Source organism: Anolis sagrei, chromosome 1 (assembly GCF_037176765.1).
Source record: "Anolis sagrei isolate rAnoSag1 chromosome 1, rAnoSag1.mat, whole genome shotgun sequence".
In the NCBI taxonomy this organism is placed as follows: Eukaryota; Metazoa; Chordata; class Lepidosauria; order Squamata; family Dactyloidae; genus Anolis; species Anolis sagrei.
In genome coordinates this window covers 278,944,319-278,957,959 of record NC_090021.1, presented here as the reverse complement: position 1 = coordinate 278,957,959, position 13,641 = coordinate 278,944,319, and the positions used below count along the sequence as shown (strand labels likewise).

Here is a 13,641-nt window from a genome sequence, read left to right as displayed (position 1 = left end):
TTTTAAACTAATTTTGGCATAGAAATATTTTCTTCTCATTGAGACTGCAACAGTTGTTGAATTACATAGTGTTCTCTATATTTACTATTTTTACTTTCTGAGGAAGAAAGATAGTTTACTAAAAGGTGATTAATGCTTTGGGTTGCCGTAATTATAAAGTATTAACAGAACCAATCCAATTGTGTCAACATAAAATCCCAAACTCCCTCTCTTTCTACTTATAATTTTCCATTCTGATTTTCCAGAGGCTCCTTGAGCCTCTCTGCATCTTGGTATTTTCTCTAATTTTTGTTTGGAGTGAGGTGGATGCCTCAGTTATGAAGACATTATTAAAAACACGGTGTATAAGATTGTCTTCAGCCAAAAATCTGAAATACCCAAGCATTTTGTTAAGGCATCCTCAGCTTGTATTAGTTAATGGTTGTAATGTGCAGAAATTCACTTTCTGTCAAGCAACCTGACATGTTATCATCTCTCACTGTTACTCTTTAGAACCTCTAAAAGGTGCAGTTAGAAACCATGTAGATATTAAAAGACACTAAGTAAAAGGTACTCAGTATGACATTAATTTATACAGGTTTCTCTTTTTACCCAATCTCGTAAATAGTACCATCCCACTCAAAAAAACATTCTAAATCTATTTCAAATATTAATTATTTTGTATAAAAGTACAATTGGTGTTTCAAAGTGAACTTAAAATCTTATCTATAGTTCATCTTTGTTTTTCGGAATTCAAATGTCTTAGAGTTTTAATTAATAAAAATCCTGTCTAATCAGTTGTAATTATAACACAATTTGTAATTTTCTTAAATGACAAAAGGGCTGACCAAAAGTAAGCCCTCTGTTTTAAACAAGTTTGTCATGGTCAAAGCATATATTCCCCTCAAATTTCTGGTTTGTTTTCAAATCTTTAGATAGATAGATAGATAGATAGATAGATAGATAGATAGATGTATTACCTTATAGAAAGCATTGAGATTTTTCAAAGAAATTACCTGGCTTGACAAAAAGTACATCTGTAAAAAGTCGAGGAGTCTCAGTAGACCATGAGTTGATCTTGAATAAACAGTGTAATACAGCAGCTTAAAAAGTAAATGTAAATCTAAACTGTATTAATAGGAGTAGTGATTCTAGCTCAAATAAAGTAATAGTACCACTTTATTCTGTTTTGCTCAGATTAATACTGTGTCTAGTTCTTTGTGGCTTCATAGCCATGTTTAAATGTTTGAAATGATGTCATATGAGAGATGGCTGAGCTTGTTTTCTGCTGTTCCAGAGACTAGGGCATGGAGACCCAACCCACAGTATGATCCTTGTATCTGCTTAGGATATCATATAAGACTCCCCATGGATACCTGAAATGGTGGATAATAGTGAACACTATGTTTTCACTATACTTGGGTCACAAACATACCATAGAATTGCACTTGAAGACTTAGAGGAGTCTGCAAACACTTTTTCCTGTGACCTTACTATGAGTTCTTGCTCTTCAGTGTTGAAGTATTCCTTCTAGCCACTTTCAAAGTATTAGCAGTTAATATTCTGTCAGTTTCACTTCTGTTCAAATCTAGAGAGTCTTCAAATGTACAATAGTGGGTTGAGATGTTTGCTGGGCAGATACGCAGGAATTTTATTTTTGTACATGTTTGCTGTTATAAAGTGCAGCTGAAAGCTATATACCTATATATAAACACAAGTGGAGTGCAGTTGGCATTGCATCATCTGCCAGAACAATATGACTGACTGGAATATGACACAGCCCAAATTGCCTGGAGTGTTTTTATTTAGGACTGTTGACCTGATGTCTTCCCTATCATCTTTCAGAAAATATTCATTCTAATAAAACATTAACACTCCCTAAGAATACTCAATGTAAATGTTCATTTACCCGTGTTGGTAAATTGTGTCATTTCTCTTTTGCTTCTTAAAACCTACATTTTTCATTAGTTTTTAAACTTTATTTCCTTAATCTCATTCCATATGAAAGAAATGTAACTGCATCCAATGTTTAACATGGCACAAGGTATTTCCTGTTGCCATGACAGATGATCTTGTTACCTCTAGCATGGGAAAATGGCCAGAAAAATGGAACAATTTCTTCCCTAATTGCTCCTTCCTGCAGATTGAAGCTGGCCCCCATTTACCATTGAGCTGGCATCAGTAAAGTGAGAGGGTTGGAAGCAGGTTTGACTTAACATGGCTGGAGCCGAAACAAAAAGCCTTTTTCTGTTATGCCTATATATAGTAACAAAAAATCATCCTCTGCAACCATTATCTTCATATTTCTCACAGTACAGCTTTTTGAGTGGTCAGCAGTGTGCTAGGGACAGTGAGGCATTGAGAGTCTGAGGTCCTTGGTATGATAGAAGCTTTGAAGGGATGTGTTTCAGCAGCACCCTCTTGTTCAAAGTCCTAGAGGAGAGCCAGAGAAAAAGTAAAAAGCTAATTATATCTGGTCTTGACCTATTAGGGTTAGTAGCTGACTGTCCTATCATGCCCTCAGAGCAGTGGTTCCCAACCTTTAAGAGACCGCTGACCACTGAAGAAAATTATCTAATACATTGCAGACCATGAAGATCAATCAACCCTCTCCAATGCCACCATTCTCACCCCCTCCCTTTGCTCAGCATTGGACCATTCCTTCCTTACCTGCTTCTGCTGCCAGATCCACATCTGTGCTCTACTCCTTGCAACCCAGCTCCCCAACACCTGGGCTTGAAAATGGGGGTTCTCTCAGCAGCAGTTTCAAGCCCAGACAAGGAAGGAAGGATCCAACACTGCCATTCTTGCCTCCTCTTTTTGCCCAATGTTGGGTCCTTCCTTCTTTGTAGGCCCAGCCAGCAATACTGTGCCTGCAAACATAGAATTGCTGCATCATTTCAGTCAGGTTATTTTTTCCCCTAATAAAGCATTCTGTGTTTTACTGTGAATAATGCTAGATTATTTAGGAGATGATCATCAGTAAACTAAGCAACCGGTTAATTGATAAATGTTGGTGTGAGGGGAGTTGAGATTGTTAAATGGCTTCTGGAACAGGAACAAATCCTTTTTACTGCAAATATGCCAAACAGCACTGCATTAGTTGTCATGGTCTTTTTCATTTTAGTGCAAGATTAGTGCTTGAAGCATTCATTGTGCATTGAATGAAAATAAAGGTGGGGAATAGGGCTGGATGGACTAGCCTTACTCCAAGTTGTAGGTGGTGTGGGGTCCTTCTTTGGAGGCTTTTAAACATAGGCTGGATGACCATATGTCAGGGGTGCTTTGATTGTGCTTTTCCTGCATAGCAGGGGGCTGGACTGGGTGACCCGTGGTCTCTTCCAAGACTATGTTTTATCAACTCCTTCTTCTGGTGGTCCGCTACCTTCAATTCAGATACCTGTCGAGAGGAGCATGTAAGGGCTTTGCCAGTATATGCTGGAGTCGGGATGATTGGCACAGTCCTGTTTCACGTCTTGCGTGCTTATTCCACACAATCCAAAATATTAAATTTCACAATTTTATATTGTAACGGCTAGTTACCCAATTTTTGTCCAAATTCCACTGTGAATGTTGGTGTGTAGTCCTGTTGATTTATTTTTGTTCATCTTCTTGATTTTGTCTCAAGGTGACATTAATGTTTGACAACATTTTTATTTGTGCCAGCCTTTTCCTTGACTTTGACTTTTCCTTGACATCCTATGCCTTAAGTCTTTCATTTTGCTGGGGAATCAGGAAATCTTTCATCATTTATCTGTGTCTTTGAACTTCAGAGAGTGAGATAGTAATCTTTTCTTCTTTTTTTCTTCCTCTCAGGGGCTGTGATCGGAGATGGACAGTCTGCTGTGGCCAGTAATATTGCCAACACCACCTACCGGCTTCAGTGGTGGGATTTCACCAAATTTGACTTACCTGAAATAAGCAATGGTAAGAGGCAAGAGGAACTGCTATCTCATATTCATTTTAAAAGCTGTTTGTAATGTGAAAGAGAGGCAGGCAGAGGAAATTGCTGTGCTATAAAAGACAAGCCTATTGTTCATGGAGATATAGTTTGCATATTTCTACTGAGCCTCAGACATTAATTGGACTTTGATGAATATTTATTTTTTATTGAGATATTGTTATTCCTCTACATATGATAAGCTCTCAGGGCAGTATAAAAATAACATCAATGTAAGCATTTTAAAATTCAGATACTGTTATCCCTCCTCATATGATAATCTCTCAAGGTTTATAATCTGAATAGTTCTTAAACATCAAAACATTAAAATTTAAACAGGCTAGAAATGTTTTAAAACAACTACCAACAGTATTCAGCATGGCCCAGGAAAATAATTAGTTTTGGCTTTTGAAGAGGATAAATGCACACCTTTTAGGTGCTGAAACTTTCCTCAGGTTTTGCATCATTCACAGTTGCCCTTGAGATAACATGCTTCTCCCAGTAAAATGTGAAATGCACTATTCTGAATAATTAAAAAAGGAAGCACCTTAAGCATCTTCCCTCAATAAAAGTTGTGTATGCCAGTTAGCATCTAGGTTACAGCAGGCCATCTTAATCATCCCTTCAGAATCTGGGCAAAAATTTGACCAGCTATGCATAACTTATGCAGTAACAAACAGAAACATATACTCATGTACAAGTTGACCTCATATATAAATTGAGGGGAGGTTTTGAGGCCAAAATTATGGATTTTTATATGACCCATGGATAAGTTACAGATCATTCCATATAGATGGGAAAGCACCAATGGGGGGCCAGCCACCACCATTTTTCCAGCGAGGCATCCAAAGAGGTGCCACAGTGGAAAGAGTAGAGCAGGGTTTTTCTTTTAAGTACTCCTGGGATGGACTAAGCCTTTCATTGCCTTTCCACAAGTTATTTCTACTGCTCCTGAAAGGAGAACAACCCCAGATCCACTTGTTTCAGATTACTTATAACTTACAATTAAAGCATTCTGAATATATTATTTTACTTCATAAACTTGAATCATGTTGCATGTGAAGCTTTGAATTAATGTTTTTATAAAATGCCTTAAGATGTATAGTAGCATATCTCTGATCTGAAAGAGTTAATTTAGCCACTATGAAAGAGATGTCCATGAGTAGATAAATGGGTTCTGAGTAGATAAATGGGTTCTCACTTTCAGGAAGGTTTTCCAGAATGTTTGGCCCTAGATCAGAATTGCTAAACCCAGAGAGTGTCTGGATTAATTAGGATAGATGTTTTGAAAGAGCAGGTAAGACTTTTTGGCCAGGGTGATATATGTTTTTCTTTGTGTTCTCTGTGAACACTCAGACTCAGATGGGCATTCTAAATGTTTGCACTGCCTTGGAAAAGGCCACGTGGTAGGCTCTTGCTTCCATTGCCAGGCCTTAATGTCTCAGGCAAAAAAGAACAAGTGGGCATCATTCTGTTCCCTTCTGTATCGGTCAGCACTGGAGCCTTCAACACAGCCATTTTCGAGAGCACCTTCATCTGCATTGAAGGCGAAATCAAAATCCTCTTAGTTGAAGTCGAGACCGACCCTGACACCGTCCACTTCTGGGGTGCCGTCATCTTCCTCAATGTTCATTGCCTTAAAGGGCTTACTTCAAGAAGCCTAGAGCCAGCTTGGGGAGAAGTACTCCCAAAACATTCTCCTTCACTAGTTCTCCCTTCTCCAGGAAAAGTATACAAGGTGAAACTGAGAAAAAAAGGAAGTGAAAAGGAGGAGGAAGGATACTTCTTCCTCGTGTAGTCTGTGAAATGCGCACTAATGGGTTTCTGTGCGCATGCCCAGTGATTTCGGAACATTCTAGATGAAAAGAATTTAGGCGGGAGTCCCGCCCACCCTCCCAATGGTATAAAAGGCAGTAGGCGGAGTTCCGCTTCAGTTCTTTCCGCGCGACAGCAGAAGCATTTTGGACTTTCTCCTCCTTCTTACTTACCTTCAATCCTTGTTTGACCCGGACTGCATTTCGACGACTCTTCCTTCTCCTTCCCCGACAACGGAACGGCAACAGACAGGCTAGCATGTCGACCCTTTCTTTTAAAAAATGTTCGGCTTGCGGAGCAAACCTCCCAGAAGCCGACAGGCACACCAAATGTCTGTTGTGCCTGGGGGAGTCTCATAATCGCTCGGCCTGCGAGATTTGCAAAGCCTTTACATCCCGAGCCCAAAAGAGCAGAGACTCCCGCCTAAAAGCTCTTCTGTATGAGCAAGCACTGGCCCCTGAAGAGACTCGCCAAGCCGCGCTAAGTCTCTCTCAGCAGCCTTCGCCCTCCCCTCTCTCCGGAGAGCGGCCGGGCCCCTCCTCTACTCAGCTGGAAGAAAGCCATGCGGCGCAAACTCCTTCCCTTGGGGAGGAACCGCCGCCGAAGAGACCCAAAGTCTCCAAAGCAGCCGCTCATAAGAGCAAGGCTAAAGATAAACAAAATAAGAAAAAGGGACGGCAACTCTCTGGCGTGCAGCCCCTGAGTCCTCCCCCTTCGGTACCGCCGGCTCAGCTGCTCGACCTCCCACAGGAGCAGATGCCGCCGCATTTTTTGGAATTACAAGAGCCTCCTGAGCTCCTTCCGATCGAGCTTTTGAACTCCGAGCTCGATCCTAGCCTTCCTACCTCCCCCCCCCCCTTCCTCCAGCCGGCTCAACCCTCTAGAGAACATACCCCTTCCCCGGTACCGACCCTCCCCACTCCGCAAACAGACCATGCTCAATCTCGACCAAGCCGTGCCTCCAGACGCCGATCTTCCTCTCGGTCCCGATCCCGGTCCCGCAGTCCCCCCTCCTCCAAACGTCCGAGCGGACATGATCTGCGCTTCCCTTATCCTTTTGACTACCCTTTTCCTCTTTACCCTCCTCCTCCCTTCCCATATTACCCTTGCTACCAAGGAGAATACCCAAAAGAGTACACTCCGCCTCCTTATCCCTACCCTTACTTTCGCCCCCCTCCTTCTGCTACCATTTCCAAACCTCCTCCTGAACCTTCCGTTCCTCAACACCAGGTGGCAGCACCTCCAGACCCTGCCACTCCTCAACAAGATCCCCATCCTGATACAGATACTGTTGATTTGGAATCCTCTAGTGATTCACCACCCATCCCTGCTCTTCAACCTGAGCCAGACCCAGACCCCATACAAGCGGAAGAGTTTAAAAACTTTTCTGCTTTACTCATTAGACTTTCCAGATCATTGAATCTGGCCATTCCCCAGCCCACTAAGGCTGTGGAGGACCCATGTTTTACCTCATCTGAACAACAGCGACCCATGTCGACCATACTGCCCACCTTACCTTACCTTCTACAAGTTTTAAAAACAGAAGGTGTCTCTCCAGCCCTGGTTCCAGCCACACCAAAGCGAGCTGAGAACCTTTATCGCATTGACCTCACAGCAGCTTCATGGCTTGCCAAACTGCCCAAAGCCAACTCAGTTGTTACAGACGCCCAGCCCAAACCAGTTCAGATGAACCAGGCCTCTCCCTCAGATAAAGAAGGAAAGAAACTAGATGCCATGGCAAAAAAGTTTTATTCCTCTGCTTGCCTCTTCGCCAGAATGGCGCATTATGGTGTTTACATGAGTGTGTATCAGACGTTCCTCTGGAACAAAATTTTACCTTATCTTGATCTCTTACCAATGGCTGACCAAGCAATGGCAAAAGCCTTTGCTCAAGAGGCACTTCTCCTCTCTAAGCTCCAAAAGGACTTGGCAAAAAACACAGCTGATACATCCGGCAAACTCATTACCGGGGCAGTGGCCTTGAGACGTCACGCATGGCTCAGGGCGTCCACCTTTCTCCTTCAGCTCGCACACTGATTGAAGATCTTCCTATGGATGAAATAGGATTGTTTAATCCAGAAACAGACTCCCATCTTAAACACTCCCATGAGATGAAACAAACGGTCAATAAATATGACCAACAACCTTACCAGCAGAGACAACGATGGGGTAATTACTATCATTACCCCACCTATCATAGAGGCCATTACAACCCTCACTCATACAGAGGGAAACAACGTCCTCATCCTTCTTCTACCACCACTGGGAAGCCACCTGTCCCCTTTAAGGGTCAGTATCGGGGCACTAAACCACCAGATAACAAAAAAAGGCGTTTTTAGCCCCCCTCCCTCCCCAATCTTAAATCCACCTGTTCTCCCCCCACCCTTCACACACCCTACACCCACCTTACCTTCATACCACAACAGACTCCACCCATACTTACCTGCTTGGCAGTCCATAACCAATGACACTTGGGTCCTCCGCATAGTTGAAGAAGGCTACGCCATTGAATTCGATTCTCTCCCCCCACTGGGAAGAATCCTACCAACTCAATCCTCTCCCATGCTTTGGGATGAGATCCTCTCTCTTTTGGAAAAAGGGGCAATTTCACCTGTACATCCCGAACTAGCTCACACTTGCTTTTTCTCCCGCTACTTCTTAGTAGATAAAAGGGACGGAGGCCAACGCCCCATCCTGGACCTCCGTGCAATTAACAAATTCATTTCACCACGTAAATTCTGCATGGTCACACTAGCCAACATCCTCCCCTTCATCACAAGCGGAGCATGGCTCGCCAAGGTTGACCTCAGAGACGCATACTTCCACATCTCAATTAGACAGAGCCATCACAGATACCTCTGCTTTGCGCTGGACAACCACATTTTTTCCTTCTCCGTATTACCTTTTGGTCTCTCCTCTGCCCCCAGGGTTTTCACAAAATGCATGGCAGTAGTGGCTGCTCACCTACGCCAAAACGGCGTAACGGTTTTTCCATACATAGATGATTGGCTTTTTTCGGCAAAATCTCGTTCCCAACTCCTTTCTGACATCTCCTTCACCTTGTCTCTCCTACAGGAACTTGGACTTGTCGTAAATCTCGACAAATCCCACCTCATACCTACCCAGCGCATCCATTTTATTGGTGCCCTGATAGACTCCATATCCCAACGGGCTTACCTCCCAGAAGACCGGTTCTCCAATCTCTGCCAAGCCATCAACAGCCTTTATTCTTCAGGCCGCTCCTCTGCATGGGCTATCCAGTCCATACTTGGCCACATGGCGTCCACGACAAGTGTGACCCCGTTCGCCCGACTCCGCCTCCGACCACTCCAATCCTGGTTCCTGGGAGTGTTCGATCCCATTCACGATCCGCAATCCATGATCCTCCACCCTCCCGCTCAGGTCCTCCGCTCCCTCCTATGGTGGACAAAGGAATCCAATGTATGCTCAGGTCTCCCATTCACACTCCCCCGCCCGTCTCTGTCGCTAACGACAGACGCCTCCTCCTTTGGCTGGGGAGCTCACCTCCGAGACCTGACGATCAGCGGCCGCTGGTCTCACTCGGAACTACAACTCCACATCAATGCACTGGAGTTACTGGCAGTGGGGAAAGCCCTCTGGGCGTTTGCTCACCTAGTCTCCAACCGCACCATCCAGATAGTCACAGACAACACATCAGTAAAATTTTACCTCGACAAACAAGGGGGAACCCACTCCCCAACCCTCCTATCCATAACATCCGAGATTTGGGAGTGGTGCATCCAGAGGAACATATTCCTCACTGCAATCCACCTCCCGGGAAAAGACAATACCCTGGCAGACTCTCTCAGCAGGACCCCAACCACAACTCACGAGTGGCACTTACACCCCAGAGAATTCAACCTTCTGACCCGTCACTGGGGCCATCCACAAGTAGACATGTTTGCTTCTCCAGACAACACACAATGCACACTTTTTTGCGCGAGGCTCCACCCTCACGCATTCCCAGGCTGCTTAGGAGATGCCTTCCTCTTTCAGTGGTCCCAAGGGTTCCTCTACATCTTTCCCCCACTTCCTCTGCTCTCCAGAGTAGTAGCGAAGGTCATCTTAGACAAAGCCAATTGCATTCTGATAGCCCCATGGTGGCCCAGGCAACCGTGGTTTGCTCCTCTCCTTCACGCATCGCGGAGAACCTTTCTTCGCCTACGATCCAGCCCGGATCTCCTCACTATACAGGACGGGCTGATCTGCCATCCAGATCTCCCAACTCTACGCCTCACGGCGTGGAGGATCAAACAATGAGCCACCTCTCTGAGGCCGTACGGCTCATAATCCAATCAGCTCAAAAGACTTCCACCAAGAGATCCTATACCTACAAATGGTCAAAATTCAAGTCTTTCACTCACCCCTTGGGCTTTGAGCCTGACTCAGCCCCGGTGCATGTTGTTTTAGATTTTCTAGTTCACCTTTCCTCCCGGGGTTTTTCCCTATCCTCAATCAAGTGCTATTTGGCAGCACTTTCATGGTATAGGAGGAAATCGGGACTACCGTCCCTCTTTCAAGACCCGTTGGTACAGTTATTCGTTAGAGGTTATAAAAATGTTCATCCCCCAGTTTCCCCCCCTCCCTCGGCTTGGAGCCTTGAGCTTGTATTGTCTCAACTCTCCAAACCCCCCTTTGAGCCTATGGCTTCCTGTGACATTTCCCATCTCTCCTGGAAGACAGCGTTCTTAGTTGTCATCACTTCCGCAAGAAGGGCCAGTGAACTCGCCGCTCTCCGTTCAGACCCTCCCTTTATTAGATTCCATGAAGACAAAGTGGTCCTTCAGACTGACATTATCTTTCTTCCCAAAGTTGTCTCCAAGTTCCATATGTCCCAAGACATCACTCTCCCTGCCTTTTTTCCTAACCCTTCCTCTCCCCTGGAAGTTGCACTCCACTCGCTGAATGTCAAGAGGGCCCTCTCCTTCTACATATCCAGGACAGCCTCCTATAGGAAATCTCCAAGACTTTTCCTTAAATACCGGAAAGACGCCTTGGGCCTGCCGGTAACATCTCAAAGGCTCTCATCATGCATAGTGTCCACAATCCGCCTAGCTTACAGCTTAGCAAACAAAGAACCTCCATCTACTATCCATGCTCACTCCACAAGGTCTCTCTCAACATCTCAAGCCTTCCTCCATGGCGTCTCTGTCCACGACATCTGCAAAGCAGCAACATGAACAACACCTTCCACCTTTGCCTCTCACTACAAGCTCGACATCCTCGCCAAGAGAGATGCGGCCTTCGGCAGAGCAGTTCTTTTCTCCTGTGTGGCATGACCCACCTCCAGGTTGGTAGCTTTACAATCACCCATTAGTGTGCATTTCACAGACTACACGAGGAAGAAATATAGGTTGCTTACCTGTAAACGTATTTCTTCCAGTGATAGTCTGTGAAATCCGCACGTCCCGCCCGTCCTCCCCTCTTATGTCATGCCTCTTTTCCTGGCTGCTGTCTGGCGGCAAGGAACTGAAGCGGAACTCCGCCTACTGCCTTTTATACCATTGGGAGGGTGGGCGGGACTCCCGCCTAAATTCTTTTCATCTAGAATGTTCCGAAATCACTGCGCATGCGCACAGAAACCCATTAGTGCGGATTTCGCAGACTATCACTGGAAGAAATACGTTTACAGGTAAGCAACCTATATTTCTCCTCTGCCACCTGTGTTATCCTCTGATAACAAGTCTTATCCTCCAGCATCGGTTGCCTCCTCTTGAGCTTCCAAAATTGACAAATCACCAGTGGCACAGCCATCCTCTTTACCACTTTTACCCTCAGACTTGGAAGTTGAAGCCCCCGACTTCTCTCACCGCTCAGTAGATACAGTAGCCAGGACCCCAATATCCATAGCAGAGGTGCCATCCATGTTTTGTTGTCACCAGTTGTTCCAGACTCAGCAGGACTGCCTTGCCTGAGGGCACTATTCAGAAGGGGCACCAGATCACTCAGATGGCCCAGGTAATTTTACATGTGGTTGATCCTTTCCAAAGGCTTCATGGGTGGCCGCAGCCCTCAAACTCGAAGTGAAGCAATCCTCGGATGCAGTGAATGACCCAGTGTTCCGCAGTGTCCAAAGCCAGACTCCACTGACAACTTTGCTACCCTTCCATACATCCTCAAGGTCCTGAAGGTTTCATGGCAAACATCATCATCCATCCCACCAACTTCAAAGGATATTGAGGCCTGGTACAGGGTGGATGACACCGACCATGGGTAGCTATCCAAACAAGCTTACTCCCTCCTCCCTATGACTTCCTCTCACATATTTATGCATGTTTATCATGTCTCCTCTCAGCCTTCTCTTCTTCAGGCTAAATATGCCCAGCTCTTTAAGCCGCTCCTCATAGGGCCTGTTCTCCAGACCCTTGATCATTTTAGTCGTCCTCCTCTAGACACATTCCAGCTTGTCAACATAGAATCATACAGCAGACCCAGTTGGAAAACTCTGTCCGTGCAGTTGCCATCAGAAGGCATGCTTTATTTAGAACCACTGGTTTGTGTACAAAAGTTAAGAAGGTCATAGAGGACCTTCTGTTCAATACGCGTGGACATTTCAATGCAGGGACTGAAGAAATATTGAAGTTTCATCAAGAATTTCACCCTACGACAAAGAAATATGTCCTCCCTAGCATGATAGCACAAGGGACATGATTAATGGGTCAATCTTAAGCAGGCACAAAAACCTCTAGCAGACTTCTCTTTGTAAAGTTTACAAATCAAAAGAGTTAAGTCTTGTTCATGACTTGTCTGTCTTTCGGCCTGTATGCTTTTTTGTCACCTAAGTATTAAATTTGTTTTGTATCTTATCCCATGTCACATTTCCTATAGGTATCGCAGTTGTCAGAAAATCAAATGTCAGATGTAAGACTTATATGTTACATAAAAATAGACTGTACAGTTATTGCTCTCTTGCTAGGTTATAGAAATGCTGAATTTTAAAGGGTGATAATAGTGAAGTGGGCTCTCAGTTCATTTCAAATATGAGACTTCGTTGTGAACAGGGAAAAGACAAATGGCTACTGTCTGAACTGCAAAGCTGTCTAAGGCCCTTAAGTGTCTGGATTTCCTAGGATTGTTTCACTTCATCCCCTAGAATAGCAGTCAACAAAAAGAATACCACTTCTCACAGTCCAGTCACATTAGATTGGTCACTGGCTTACATAGCTTTTAAAGCAGAATCAGATAAATTCATTGTAGTTATGACAGCAAAATTGGATCACCTTGTTAAGAGTTAATACTCCACTGCATACCAGGTGCTGCATGGCAAGCAATGCACATTGTTGTGTGTGAATCCCACTTGTCAGCTTCCCAGACGTATCTTGCTGATCAATTTGGGAACATGAATGTAAACTAGATTTGGAGTTATCAATTAAGGCTGCATCACCTTTCTGAAAATGAGGTAGTAGAATTTGTTATCTTGCGATTTCAAGGTGGAAGGCAGATAAAACATAAAGCCAAATGGGAATAGAATGGGAAAGGAATAGAGTTGTGGATTTGTATGCTATTAAACTCCTTTTGCTCCTAAATGAGTTTTGTATTCTTCATTCAGTCTTTCTGTGGAGTGGTTGGGTGTGCTATGTGAGCCATGTTAGGTCAGATTAAAGGCTTGTCTTGTTCTGTTCCATTGTGACTAGTCATATGTCCATCACAGGCCCATAAGCAGGACATGAGTGCTGCAGGACTCTCACACTTGTATTTCCTAGCAATTGGGTATACAGAAACACACTGCCTCTCATATATAAGCCATCATAGATAGTAGCTTTATCTTGCAGATTTTAGTGCAACCAAGTGATATTGCTACGGTAGTAGAATTAAAGCAGTTAAAATGGTTTTCTAATTATTCATGCTTGGCCCATTTCAAAGGCTATGGGAGATAGTACTAAATT

General features: G+C 44.3%; 1 protein-coding gene across 2 annotated transcripts in view; it reads left to right on the top strand.

Moving 5' to 3' along the window:
- Positions 1–13,641, top strand: part of AMBRA1 (autophagy and beclin 1 regulator 1) — a 168,294-nt gene that overhangs the window by 98,491 nt on the left and 56,162 nt on the right. For both annotated transcript variants that reach the window (XM_060763813.2, XM_060763821.2), the window contains one exon: positions 3,796–3,906. In XM_060763813.2, coding sequence (XP_060619796.2) covers positions 3,796–3,906 — 111 coding nt within the window. The remainder of the gene's footprint in view (positions 1–3,795; positions 3,907–13,641) is intronic.